A 12,778-nucleotide genomic window follows, 5' to 3' on the forward strand; every position below is an offset into this window, starting at 1 on the left:
GAGCCCTCTCTTTAGGGATCCCCAACGGAACCTATTTGGGTGTAGATTTTCCCTGGTGCCCTTGGCTCCCTCCTCCTTCTTTTCATCCCAGGGCCACCAAACAGATGATCTGCAAGGGCTTCAGGCCAAGGCCCGGGAGGACAAGGCAAAGTGAAAGAGAAGCATCTTGCATTATGGCTGTTCTCAGTTCCTTCCCCTCCTCCCCCTGTTGACTTGGATGGTCAAGAGCCAGCTGAGTTCTCTCTGGGCCTCTTTCAAAAAGCCAGTTCATGTGGCGTTTCTTGGCCTGTCCTCCCTTGGAGAGAAGCATCCGCTGCTGGGCATGACGGTGCTCACCCATAACCCCAGCAGCAGGCTGGAGGGCGAATTCGCCACCAGCCTCAGGGACTTAGTGAGACCCTGTGTCAAAGTAAATAGATAAAAGGGCCAGGGATGTGGCTTAAAGCTGGAGCACCCCAGAGACTGAAGAAAACAGCCACTCCCACCTCCTGCAAGGAGCCGACTGTTGGAAGTTGTGTTTCTAGTAGACCTGAAGGTATTGGGGGGTGGGGTACAAGGGCTGCTCAGTGTCTGCTGGTAGCCAGGTGCCATTCGGAGTGCCTGGATGCCTCCCAGTGACCCTTCAGGCCCCCTGCATCGCCCAGCACTGGGAGGAAGCAGGGCAAGGCCGGTTTGCAAATGAAGAGCCCAGAAAAGAAGCGAAGAAAGTCAAATACCCAGGGTCCTGCTTACTCACGTCTGACGGAGTTTGCACCACCCCGACTCCCATGGTGGATCATCTGGTTGCATCCAACCCTTTTGAGGGTGACTTCGGAGCCCCTAAGATGGGCAGCGCGGCCCCTCCATTCCTCGGCAGTCCTGTGCTCTTTGGAAGCTTCCGTGTATGAGGGGACATGGCAAGCCAGGTACCCCCAGGCTGTGGAGGGGTCCCCAGACACTTCGTTGATAACCCCGCCCTTCCCTCCTAATCCTATGGGACCTGCTTTCAACATGCCCCCCCAGGGCCCTGGCTACCCACCCCCAGGCAACATGAACTTTCCCAGTCAACCCTTCAGCCAGCCTCTGGGTCAAAACTTCAGCGCTCCAGGTGGGCAGATGATGCCAGGCCCAGTGGGGGATTTGGCCCCATGATCTCACCCACCATGGGACAGCCTCCCAGAGGGGAGCTGGGCCCTCCTTCTCTCCCCCAGCGCTTTGCCCAGCCAGATGTGCCTTTTGGTCCTTCTCCTCTACAGAGACCTGGTCAGGGGCTCCCCAGCCTGCCCCCCAACACAAGTCCCTTCCCTGGTCCAGACCCCGGCTTTCCTGGCCCTGGTGGTGAGGATGGGGGAAGCCCTTGAATCCACCTGCTCCCACTGCTTTTCCCCAGAAGCCCCATTTGGGCTCGCCAGCTGCTGCTGTTAATGGGAATCAGCCCAGTTTCCCCCAAAACAGCAGTGGACGGGGTGATGGCACTCCGGATGCCAACAGCCTAGCACCCCCTGGCAAGACAGGTGGGGGTTCAGGGCCCCAGCCTCCCCCAGGCCTGGTGTACCCATGTGGTGCCTGTCGGAACGAGGTGAATGACAACCAGGATGCTGTCTTGTGTGAGGCCTCCTGCCAGAAGTGGTTCCACTGGAGTGCACAGCATGACTGACAGCGTGACCACTGAGGCCTCTGCTGTCTGGGCCTGTGATCTCTGCCTCAAGACCAAGGAGATCCAGTCTGTCTACATCCGCGAGGGCATGGGGCAGCTGGTGGCTGCTAATGATGGGTGACACTGGTGAGGTGGTCCCAGGGAAGTACACATGTCCCTTCCTGCTCCTCCAGGGTGATTGTCTGGCTCCTGGTCCTCGTTTCCACTGGTTCCCCATCCTCTCAGAGCAGAAACATGATAGTGCCTGGGCGCAGAAGAGCCTGGGTTGCTCACTTTTCTGGAAACAACGCATCAAGATCTACGGAGATCCAGGAAACCTGCTGAGCAGAGCCACTTTGTGTGTGTGTGTGTGTGTGTGTGGCTATTAGGAGGCCTAGGGATGTGACTGTAAGAGAAAAGGGGCAGAGGAAATTCAGGAAGGCAAGAGTGCCCTGTCTGCCTAGGATGGATATCTAACACCTGTGCCTATCACCCCTGTCTCGCCCCACAGCTCTAGCCTTAGTTTTTGGAGTGAAGCGTTGAAGGTTTCTGGCTTGAGGAGCCGGTCTCTTCCTACCCCTGCGACAGCCATTTCATGGGCTCTGGGAGACCTCTTTAGGGAATAAATGGGGATTCCTCCTTTTTTCTACCTTCCCCTTTGCCTCCCCCAGACCTGTCCAGCTCCTCCTCCCTCAGCACCAAATAGCTTGAAGAATGGAGTTCCCAGCTAGGGCAGTTTCTTGGTGATTTGGGGCTTCGTGACAGTAGGTAAGAGGTGCTGTCAGGATGTAGCTTCCTCATACCAAAGTCACTGGTCTCAGCTTCCCATGCTTTTTTCTCTTAATGACCATATTTTTGAAAAAAAAAAAAAAAAGAATATATATATATATATATAGACACGTGGTCTGAGGGACCAGAATCTTTGAAGTCTGGGTTGTCCTGGAGGTCTGGACTCTGTTGGCACCCCTGGCCCCCTGTCTGTTGCACATTAAACCCAGTGCTGTTCTTCAGCTTTTGGCGCCCTCATACCCCTGCCTCCCTGGGTTGGTTGGAGGAAAGCTTGGAAAGGTACCAAGGCCTTATACCCCATTTCCTCCCTGACAGAAGGATCCAAGTGAGGTCATGTCATAGCCTCGTGGGTAGGAGGAGGAGTCAGTAGGATTCTCCATGCCATGGTACTAAAAGGAAGGAGAGCCTGGAGATTTTTGCTTCTGTATTTCCTGGCTATTAGGTATCATCTTGGGCCTGGTGATCTAGAAATCCTCATTATCTCAGCCAAAGTCCTGCACTGGGCTTGTTTTTGTTTTATTTTTAAAGCACTGCCTGCCAGCAATGAGCCTGGGGCCTAGTGAAGAGCCCCTCTCAACTGCTGTTGAGCTCCTACGTGCATTTCTCAAAAGGGTGGGGAAGGGAGTGTGGCCCTCGGCAGAGAACTCTGGTCTCTCTAGCCCTCGGGGTGTGGTGGCAAAGGCTACCTTCTGGTCCCCTACTCCCACTTTTCTCTGTTCCCTGCACCTGGAGGGAAGATACTGCCTGGTGGAGCCCACAGCCTTTGCAGCTATGAGGAAGAGGGTGGGCCTCGGGGCTTCACTAAGCTAGTGTTCCCCACTCCAAAACAGTGGAGGTGGCACCCCCCAACTTTGTGTTGTGTTTGTGATTCTGTTTGCTTCTCCCCTGTTGCTACTTTTGCACCAATTCCCTCTCCACACCTGTAAACACTCCTGGGGAGTGTAGACTTCACCACTCCTCGCCACTACTTTTTGGAAGAAAGTGGAATGGCAGAGATGTGGTTGTGGGGTCTTTTGTACAGTTGGGTTAATAAAATGACTTTAAAATCCAAAAAAAAGAAAGAAAGAAATGACTGGGAATATAACTCAGTGGTAAAGCACCCATGGGTTCAATTCCCAATAATAGTAATAATAATAATAGAGCTGGAGATGTAGCTCAATAGCTCAATAGTTCAATAGCAACCCTGAGTTCAATCTTCAGTACCAAAAAAAAAAAAAAAAAAGATTCTGGGTATATCAGCTCTCCCTCACTATAAAAACATACCTAGAAAATCAACTTAAAAAGACAAATGGTTTATTTAGGCTCATAGTTTTGGAGGTTTCAGTCTATGACCAATTGGCCCCATTGCTTTGGGTCTGTGGTGGCACAGCACATCATGGTGGGAATGCATATAAAGAAGGCCCATTCACCTCATGTGAATGGTGGTATATGAAAGACCATGTCCTAAAGTCCCCTTCAAAGGCACACTTCCAATGACCTAGCACTTTCCATAGGCTCCACCACCTCCTAGAGGCACTAGGGGCTGGGGACCAAACCTTTAACACATTGGTATTTTGTGGGAGACATTCTAGAACCATAGCACTTGGCAAGAGGTTGGTGCCTGTGGGGGCACTGTGGCAGGTGAGTCTGGTCCTGTCAATTTTCTCTCGCAAGCCCCACCCTGTTCTCAGAAGGCTTGGGTCATCTCCATCACACCAGGCAGAATCCAGGCAGGTGAGTGAGGGCAGATGGCCTGGCTGGCAGCTGAAGCAACTCTCTCCAAGACCCTGTGGAGATCTGAACTCAATTCCCTTTCCTCTGGCAAGAGGGAGGAGGATGGGCAGGTGGTAATGGCCGTTGGCCAGAACCAGGGAGCGGTGGGAATATCACAGTATGGGAAATTATGCAGAAAAGTAACCCAGTTCGTGTGGTTCAGTTGAGTCCTCAAGGTCTGCTGGTTATTTGAGATCAGGGACTGTCTTTTCCACTCAACTGGGACAATGAGGTGACAGATCATCTCTCCATACCTCCCCTGCAGGCCCCTCTCCTCTCTGAACATCCACCCTCAGTGGCCCGGGGCTCCCTTTCCATGGCGAGGCCCCCCAGTTAGGCCTGGGGAGGGGGGAACCCTCTGGGAGTGGGGAGCCCCGCATAGGGGCGCTGTCTGGAGCCAGCGAGGCCAAGGCAACAGCCGGGTTTGATTCTTCTTTCTGCCCCATCTTTGGGTCAAAAGTCTTCTCCCCACAGGACATGGAAAGACCATCTCCTAAGGCATGGTTTTACCTTTTATTTGACACAAAGGAAAAAGGGATCAAGGCGCCAGGTTGGCCTTTTGAATGTGCAGAGCTGTGCCCACTCCCTCCCACCCCTCAGTCCCGAATTAGCACCAGACACAAAGACTTCCACAGCCCTAAAGACCCTTTAAGCAGGTTTCCCCGCATAACCTGCCTTTTCTTCAGTTTCTTTGAGAAAGGAGCCACCCTTGGGAATGAAAGGCTGCACAAAGCCCGGCCCTGGCCCCTGGCTCCTTGGAGAAGAGAGAGGAGCAGGTGGCAGGGCTGCCCTGAGGAGCAGTCAGAATGGAGGAGGCTGCAGAGCCCCACCCCCCAGCTGACCCATGCTCCTGGGGAGCTGCCGTGACAAAGGAATGGGGGTGGGATGGTGAGGGGAAGAAAATCAAGGGCAAGTCTGAGGAGCTCAGCCTTGCTAAGAGTCCAGCACTGCAACAGGAGGCGTGGATGGGGTCCAGCAAGGGTCTAGCCAACCTCTGTCCCCAAACTGGCTTTGTAACCCAAAGTCTTAAGGAGGCGGGTTGGGGCTGGAAGAGAAAAATGGTATAAAGGTCTGAACTGTGGATTTTAACCTGGGGTCGGTGGCAGAGCAGAGTGGGCTCGTCCCACACCCCTTCAGTGGCTCCCAGAGTCATCCCAGTTGAAGGAGGGGACCGTGGGCAGGCCAGTCCCTCTGCCACTGTCCCCCCGCAGGGGCCTTTGTGTCTGAGGCCAGGCCCGGGCTCCCTGCCCTTCAGAGCTCCTCATGGACCCGCTCCTGGTCTTCATCCGACTTCAGCTTGAGTTCCTCAGCCGTGATCTTGCCATCCTGGTTGCGGTCCTGATTCTGGAACATGTCCCCTATGGTTTTCTCAGGGTCCTGCCCAGGCATGAGGCGGCCTTTGCCTTCATTCACTTGAGCCTTGATGAAGGAGGAGAACTGGGGGAGGGGAGAGCCACAGGAGGAGTGAGGTCATGGAGAGCTGTGGATGGCCTTGGGCAGGGAGGACAGCCAATGCTGTCTCCTTCCTCCCAGGCTGCCCTGTCCCCTCCCCAATTCACTAAGGCCCAGGAGAGGAGAGGGGCTGGAGTACAGCCTGGGGGACAGTCCATGACTGCCAGATGGGGCAACAGGCAAGGAAGCACAGGTGAGTGGCTCAGCCGGGGACAGCAGGTGCCTGGGGGAGGGGCAGGTGAGCACTGGGTCGGCACTAGATGCACCATGGGTGTGACTGAGCTCCTGACCCACCTCCTCTGGGGGGACCTCTCCATCTTTGTTGAGGTCCATATCTTCAAACAGGCTGGCGGGAGGGTCCTTGTGCCACACAAACAGGTAGCCCGTGGGCAGCCCGTCCTCCCGGGACACTAGCTCCACCTCAAACAGCAACACAGCGCTGCCAGGAACCCCCCGGGCTGGAGGGGGGAGAGGGGAGCGGAGAAAGGTCCCATTGAGGCCAGGCCAGACTCAGTTTCCCTTCTTGGGAACTGGAAAGCAGGGCATGGGAGGAAAGCGTCCCTGACCCTCCCACCAGCCACAGAGGCTGGAGACAGGACCCAGGCCTCGGCCCCTCACCTCCGCTCTCTCCGTGTGCCAGGTGCGGAGGCACAACCAGCTGCCGCCTCTCTCCTACACACATGCCCTGCAGGCCTGTGTCCAGACCCTCGATCACCTTGTTGGCCCCCAGTGTGGCCTCCTGGGGGGCCCCAAAGTCATGGCTAGGGGAAAGTAGATTCCCAGATTAGCATCGGTCCTTGTCCCCTGCCAGTTTGCACTCCACTTTCCCCAAAGTGGGCCCAGGACAAGCCCTCGATTCCAGAGTGGCTCCTGGTGCCCACCCAACAGCCCAGTACAGGGTCCCCACGGGCCCTAGGACAGCCCAGAGGGCTCCCCCTTCAGTTTCCCCTGCCCTCCTGCCAGCCTCATGGGCCCTTCCCCTGGGGAGTAACAAATCTCATCTTCCACAGGGTGGGCCTCAATAGCTTACCAGCATGCGAAAGGCCCTGGGTTCAACCCCCAGTACCAAAAATGATAATAAAGAAAGTAAAACAATCTCATGGCCCTCGGCTGTTGACGCTCACTGAAGGAAGCAAGAGACGCCATGACCGAGAACGAGGAGCTGGAGTCAGGGGTGCTGCTTGAGCACTGCCCGCGCCTGCGCCCACCCACCAGCCCAGCCCTGGCCCTGCCCCGGACCCACGAGGAGAAGAGCCTGGTGCCATCCAGCAGAGAGCAGTTGTAGTGGTAGCGAATAAAGTCCCCAAGCTTTGAGGTCTCATTGCAGCTCTCAGGGGGCCGGGACAGCGTCTTGATTTCCACTGGATCGGCAGGGTTGTGGAAGTCAATTACGTGCACGTCGAAGATGAGCACAGCGGAGCCAGGGATCTTGTCTCCTGAGGCCAGATGGGGGAGGGGGTCAGCTCGCCATCTCCATGGGGGCTCCCTCCCTGGGGAGTCAGCGGGGGTCCATCCTGATGCTTCCTATATGTTGCTCTTGGGTGTTGGGGTGAGGGGCAGGGACAGGGGAGGAAAGCCCTTTTCCCCTTGTGGCTTTGCAAACTCCCTGTAACTTAACCCTCTGAATCATTATGATTAGGCCCATTTCCACAACTGGGCCTCCAATCCAGGCCTCTGTGCTTCCTGGGGCTCTGCTGGGTCTGTTCTTTCATAAAGCCACCCTCTGACCCCAAACTTGGGAGTTGGCTGTGCTTTTCATTATAAGAGGGGGTAGTGGGGAGTGTCTGGAGGAAGTGGATGGAATCTGGTGATCAGCCATAAATAAATGTGTTTCTGTGACGAGGGGTGGAACAGAGGCTTAGGGAGAAGAGTTGGGAGCAGTGGAGGAGGTGCCTCGGGAATAACCTTACCAGTCCCATTCTCCCCATAGGCGAGGTGTGGGGGGACGGTGATCCTCCGGCGCTCCCCTATGCACACGCCCTGCAGCCCCTGGTCCATCCCGGGGATGATGTAACCCTGCCCGATATAGGTATTGTAGGTGTGGTTGCGGGAGTAGCTGCAATAGAAGGCAGGGAGGGGCAGGGAGGGAGTCAAAGGGACCCCCGACCCCTTACAGGGGACCTCTCAGCCCCCACCTCTCTCCTCAGATCCTCCCTGACCTGGAATCAAAGAGGGTGCCGTCCATCAGGGAGCCGTTGTAGTGGTACCGCATGAAGTCCCCCGCCTTGGCTCTCCGGACACAGCCAGGGGGTAACTCCAGCGTCTCTAGCTGGACGGTGTCCTTTGGGTTGTGGACATCGATCAGTAGGACATGGAAGACCAGGGAAGCCTGCGGGGGGATCACAGTCCCTGGGGAGGGGATAGGACTTGAACCATACAAGTCGGCAGCCAACTGAGGCTCAGGAAGGCCTAAGTGGGCGCCATGCTTTCCTGACCCCTTCTCTTCCATCTATGGCTGTTTCTTGTTCTTTTTATGAGACCTGAGTTGTGTTTTCCCCAAAGCCACCATCGATTTTGTGAACCAGAATAAAGCAGGCCTTCTTAGTAGAACCATCACCAAGGGCTAGATCTCTTCCCTACTTTCCTCCTTGGCTGGATGCCCTGGTGTACTATAGTACGTAACCTGAACAACTGTACGTGGAGCCCTGGTTTTCCTTCTTCTGGAGAATTCTCACAAGCCCCTCTCTGCCCTTACCGTAGCCTTTCTCGCCATAGGCCAGGAATGGAGGGATGATGATCTTCCTTCTCTCACCAGGACACATGCCCAGCAGCCCTTGGTCCATGCCCTTGATCAGCCAACCAGAGCCGACGTAGGTGTCATAAGTACCGCCCCTGCTGTAGCTGTGGAGAATTAGGTAGAGGTTGCGCTGCTGGAGGTGAGAGGAGGATGGGCCTGGGCTCCTTCGCTCCGGCCATAGTCTCTGATGCCTCAGGGTCCCCTTCTGGCCCCTACCTGGTGTCGAAGGTGGTGCCATCCAGCAGAGTGCCATTGTAGTGGTAGCGGACAAAGTCGGTGTCCTGCACCATGCGGGGGCAGTGAGGCGGGCGAAGCAAGATGCTCACCTGGACGGTGTCTGCCTTATTCCACACGTCCAGTAGGACCACATCGAAGTACAGGGTGGCGTCTGGGGGAATTAGCCCCGCTGTGGGGCAAAGCAGAAGGAGCCTAGTTGCGGCAGCCCGGGGTGGGATGGGGGTGCAGGTCTGAGGGTCTAGCTGTGCCTCCCCTGGCCGCAGATTCCCTCCATCCCAGCCAAGCTGTGTCCTGCCCAGGGTCCCAGTTTCCCTCTCCTGTCTTCCCAGAGGCACTGATGGAAACTCTGGACAGAGCCTCCACTGTGCAGACTCTGTACAGTGTGACCTTGGCCAAGCCACTCCCTAGCTGAACTTCAGATTTCTGACCCTGGGGTCTCTGATTCTGCCTCTTGGCCTCCCCTTCCCCATGCCTGTGCCCAGCTTCCTCACCCACACCGATGCTGCCGTAGCCCAGGTGGGGGGGCACGATGAGCCGTCGCCGCTCGTTGACACACATGCCCATGAGGCCCCGGTCCATGCCAGTGATGAGGCGCCCCACACCCACCACGATGGCTACCAGGGTGCTGCGGTCATAGCTGGGGGGAGGGAGGGGACACATAGGAGTTAGTGACCTCAGGTGTGCACAGGTGAGGGCACATGGTCCCATACATGAGCAGAGGTGCATACCCCATGCATGATGTCCCCTCCCCATACACAGGGTAGATGCACACATGCTCCTCACACACGGCCTCTCCAGGTCGTCCTCCTAGGCTGCCACCTAGGAAGTACCTGAGGAAGCCAGGGCCTTTTATTCCCCGGGGTGGCGAGCAGTGTACAGGCCCGCCTGCAGCTTCTGCTTGCTGACAGTAACAGAGTGGTGAGCACAGTATGGAGGGCAGAGCATTTATTGAGCTCTTGCTATATGCCAGATTAAATGCTTGGCCCTTTTTATTCACTATCTTATTGAAGTTTTGTTCTATGAGACAGATATTATTATTTTCACTTTTCTTTCTTTCTTTTGGTGTGGGGGGCGTAATTTGGAATCAAATTCAGGGGTGCTTTGAGCCAAATCCCCAGCCTTTTTTTATATTTTATTTTGAGACAGGGTCTCATTAAGTTGCTTAGGGTCTTGCTAAATTGCTGAGCCTGGCCTTGTACTTGTGATCCTCTGAGATGGAAGGCTCAAAAGGTCAAGGCTAACCTGGGGAATTTAGGGAGACTCTGCCTCCAAAAAGAAAGAAACAAACAAAAATAGTGTTAGGGATGAGCTCAGTGGGAGCACCCCTAGGTTCAATTCCCAGTTCAAACAAAAGGAAGAGGAGAGAGAGGAGGAGGAAAGAGAGGAGAAGGAGAAAGAAAGAGAAAGAAAGGTTTCTAAACTCAACACTTATGAATTAGGCCCTAGCCAGGCTCCCAGAGTTCACCAGAGAGGGCAGCCCCCAACTCCCAGTCCTTCCCCAACTCCTAGATGTCCAGGGCTCAGTGCTGTGCCTACACCTGGCTTTGTCCTCTGAGTAGGTTTTACTCTGGTCTGTTTCCTTCACAATGCTGAAATGAAGGTTCAAGCTCTGCACAAAATGTCTATAAGTTAAACAGCTTCAGGGCGTGTGGTTTCCCACAGAGTTAAGACTAATATGTTTGGTGTGGTTTTTTTTTTTTTTTTTGGTACTGGGGATTGAACTGGGGTGCTTTACCATTGTGCCACATCCCTAGTTCATTTTGTTTTTTTTAGTTGACACAGGGTCTTGCGTAAGTTGCTGAGAGTCTCGCTAAGTTGCTGAGACTAGTCTTGAACTTGAGATCTTCCTGCCTTAGCCTCCCAAATTGCTAGGATTACAGGTGGGCACCATGGTACCTGGCTGCTAATATGTATTGAAGTCATAAGGACTATAGGTACTATGAGAAGTCCACTGTCACCATCTGGTCTGATCATTAGCCTTAGGAAGGAGACACTATTCTTATGTCCATTCAGAACTGAAGCTTTAAAAGACAAAATTCCTTATCCAACACTGTGGCCTATATTTGAACTAGGGTCTTAAGTTTTTGCCCAATATACTGCCTGCCTCCAAGATCAAGGTCACTAATACTTCGTGGCCTAGTGTATGTTTTGGAAAAGGGGTGACTTCTTTGTGGTGTGGGGCATTGTGTGTGATGGGACCTAGGGTTTACCCTGGAGGCTGGCACACAGCCTGCCCTAACACCCCCTCCCCCACCCAAAGTGGACTTTGGGAAGGCCTGGGTCATACCAGAAGTCTGTGTTCAAGCCCTAAGACTGGCAAGATGGGTGATAGCACTGGCCTGGTAGAGGTAAAATGGAGGAGGTGGGGGTTCAGGTTCCAGGATGTCCAGAGAGACAAGAAAACCCTCCAAGATGCCCAGGATAGCATGTCTGACTGTGTGACACGTGGACAGAACAGACCATGGCACCTAGCTATGCCCTCCTCCCAGAACCATCCTACTGCCTTATTTTGATGCCCACCTGGCTTTATCCCCACCCCAGCTGTTGAAGACCTCCATCCTCCAAATAAAAAGGTTTACTGCCTCTTCTCTAACCACAAAAGCAAAGAAAACTGGGTGTGGAACAAGATAGGGGCCTGGGTAGGAGGAAAGACAGGGGGGTCCCCTTCTGAGAGACCACAGGAGGGTTCACATACTCCTCCAGCCATTCCCTTCCCCCAACATTGCAGACCAGAGCACCCCCTCATCAACGGCAGGTAAATGGAGCCTTTCACCTTTGATCATCAAATACTTTGGGGGACTTGGAGAACTTGGGTGAAAAGACCTGGGGTAAAGGTGAAGGCTTAGAATTTGAGGCAGGGCTTGTTTTTGAGGAGATGGATATCTGGGACCCCCGCCCCCACCCCCGCTGTTTGGGCTTGGGGGATCATAAAGTGAAGGCCCAGATTGCGAGCTTGAAAGGGGAAGCAAGGAAACCCCAGGTCCCAGGCGCCGGGGTTCAGGAAAGGCATGATGAACCTGGGACACCCACCCCTTTACCTCGAGTCAAACTTCTTGCCGTCCTCGAAAGTGCCATTGTAGTGGTAACGTACAAAATCCCCCATCTGCACCTCCCGGGGACAGGACCTGGGAACGTGGTACCTCTCGATGACCACATCTTCCAGGGGGCCCCCGGCCGGGCTGGCGCGGCCCAGCCCCCTCCCCAAGACCTGCAGCAGCAGCAGCAATTGCAGCAGGGAGAGCCGGCGGAAGGTGTGGCTGGGGGATCCCGCAGGGAACATGGTGCTCCAGCAAGGCCAGCGGGCAGTGAGGGCGAATGAGGGAACGAAGGAACTGCAGCCGCCAACCTCCTTCCACCCCCTCCGAGGGCTGGCTCCCCCCCTTCCGTCCTTCCCCACCCCCGCCCTGGCTGGTCCACGTGGAATGGGGGCTGGGGAGACTGAGCTGGCCGGGCGGGGTGGCGATGGCCGTGGGATAGGAGGAGGGGGCAAAGCTGAGAGTTTAGAGTCCCAGGAATCCGCCACAGGAACTCCGGATCCTCCTCCTCCCATCTCCACTCTGAGCAGAGACTCGGGCCTGGCCGGGAAGGAGGTTCGGGGAAAGATGAGAAGTCTGAGTGGCCTCAAAAAAAAAAAAAAAAAAAAAAAAAAAAAAAAAAAGTAGAAGAAAAAGAAAAGTTCAGACTTTTTTCCAGAGCTCCTGGGTCCTAAAGCCGGACCGAGAAATTCCTCACTTCTTTCGCTGACACCCTCAAATTAAGGGCCCTCTGGGTGGGTGGAGAGGGCCGGATTCTGGGGGGCATTTCAGTGTTTCCCCCACTCCAGCCGTCCTCTAAGGGAGGCTTCTCTGAAAAGCAGTTTTGTCCTAAAAAAGTTAGACTGTAAGGATTTTGTCGCACGGGATGGAGCTCGATCGAGTGTTCGGTGGTAGCCGTGGAAGGTGCGAAGGGTAAAGCGGGTGTGTGACTCCCTACCCGGGAGGGGGTGAGGGGATGAGAACACTTGGAGGGTGCAGAAGGGGCCCTGGAAGGGAAGACCGGGTTCCTGGGCTTGCACTGAGCCTGGGCAGAGTAGGGGGTATAGGTGGCACCTCCCTCCGCTTCTAGATCTTAAGGTGGGGGCGTTGTGGGAGGGAGGAGAAGGGCTTTTGAGCTCCCATCTCCAGCGCGAAGCGCACGCCTACCCATCAGCACCCCAT

At 55.0% G+C, this 12,778-nt stretch overlaps 1 protein-coding gene and 1 pseudogene across 1 annotated transcript; one reads left to right on the forward strand and one right to left on the reverse strand.

Moving 5' to 3' along the window:
- The first annotated feature begins 642 nt into the window (after positions 1-642).
- On the forward strand, positions 643-1,784 carry LOC114102043 (pygopus homolog 2 pseudogene; annotated as a pseudogene).
- Positions 1,785-4,763: 2,979 nt separating this feature from the next.
- On the reverse strand, positions 4,764-12,167 carry Fkbp10 (FKBP prolyl isomerase 10). Its single transcript, XM_027947231.3, has 10 exons — positions 11,621-12,167; positions 9,074-9,219; positions 8,562-8,751; positions 8,304-8,449; positions 7,768-7,957; positions 7,519-7,664; positions 6,852-7,044; positions 6,227-6,369; positions 5,903-6,066; positions 4,764-5,593 (listed from the first exon to the last, which is right to left on the reverse strand). The coding sequence occupies exons 1-10, from the start codon at positions 12,130-12,132 to the stop codon at positions 5,408-5,410; spliced, it is 2,016 nt and encodes a 671-aa protein (XP_027803032.3). The 5' UTR covers positions 12,133-12,167; the 3' UTR covers positions 4,764-5,407.
- Positions 12,168-12,778: the final 611 nt, after the last annotated feature.

The sequence above is a fragment of the Marmota flaviventris genome, chromosome 17 (genome assembly GCF_047511675.1).
Source record: "Marmota flaviventris isolate mMarFla1 chromosome 17, mMarFla1.hap1, whole genome shotgun sequence".
Lineage (NCBI taxonomy): Eukaryota > Metazoa > Chordata > Mammalia > Rodentia > Sciuridae > Marmota > Marmota flaviventris.

Excerpts from the sequence above, each read along its gene's own strand:
- Fkbp10 (XM_027947231.3), bottom strand. The coding sequence starts at position 12,132 with ATGGGAGGAGGAGGATCCGGAGTTCCTGTGGCGGATTCCTGGGACTCT. Across the intron at positions 7,665-7,767 it reads GGCACCCTCTTTGATTCCAG|CTACTCCCGCAACCACACCT; the intron begins GTCAGGGAGGAT and ends CTTCTATTGCAG. Across the intron at positions 7,045-7,518 it reads CTATGGGGAGAATGGGACTG|GAGACAAGATCCCTGGCTCC; the intron begins GTAAGGTTATTC and ends ATCTGGCCTCAG.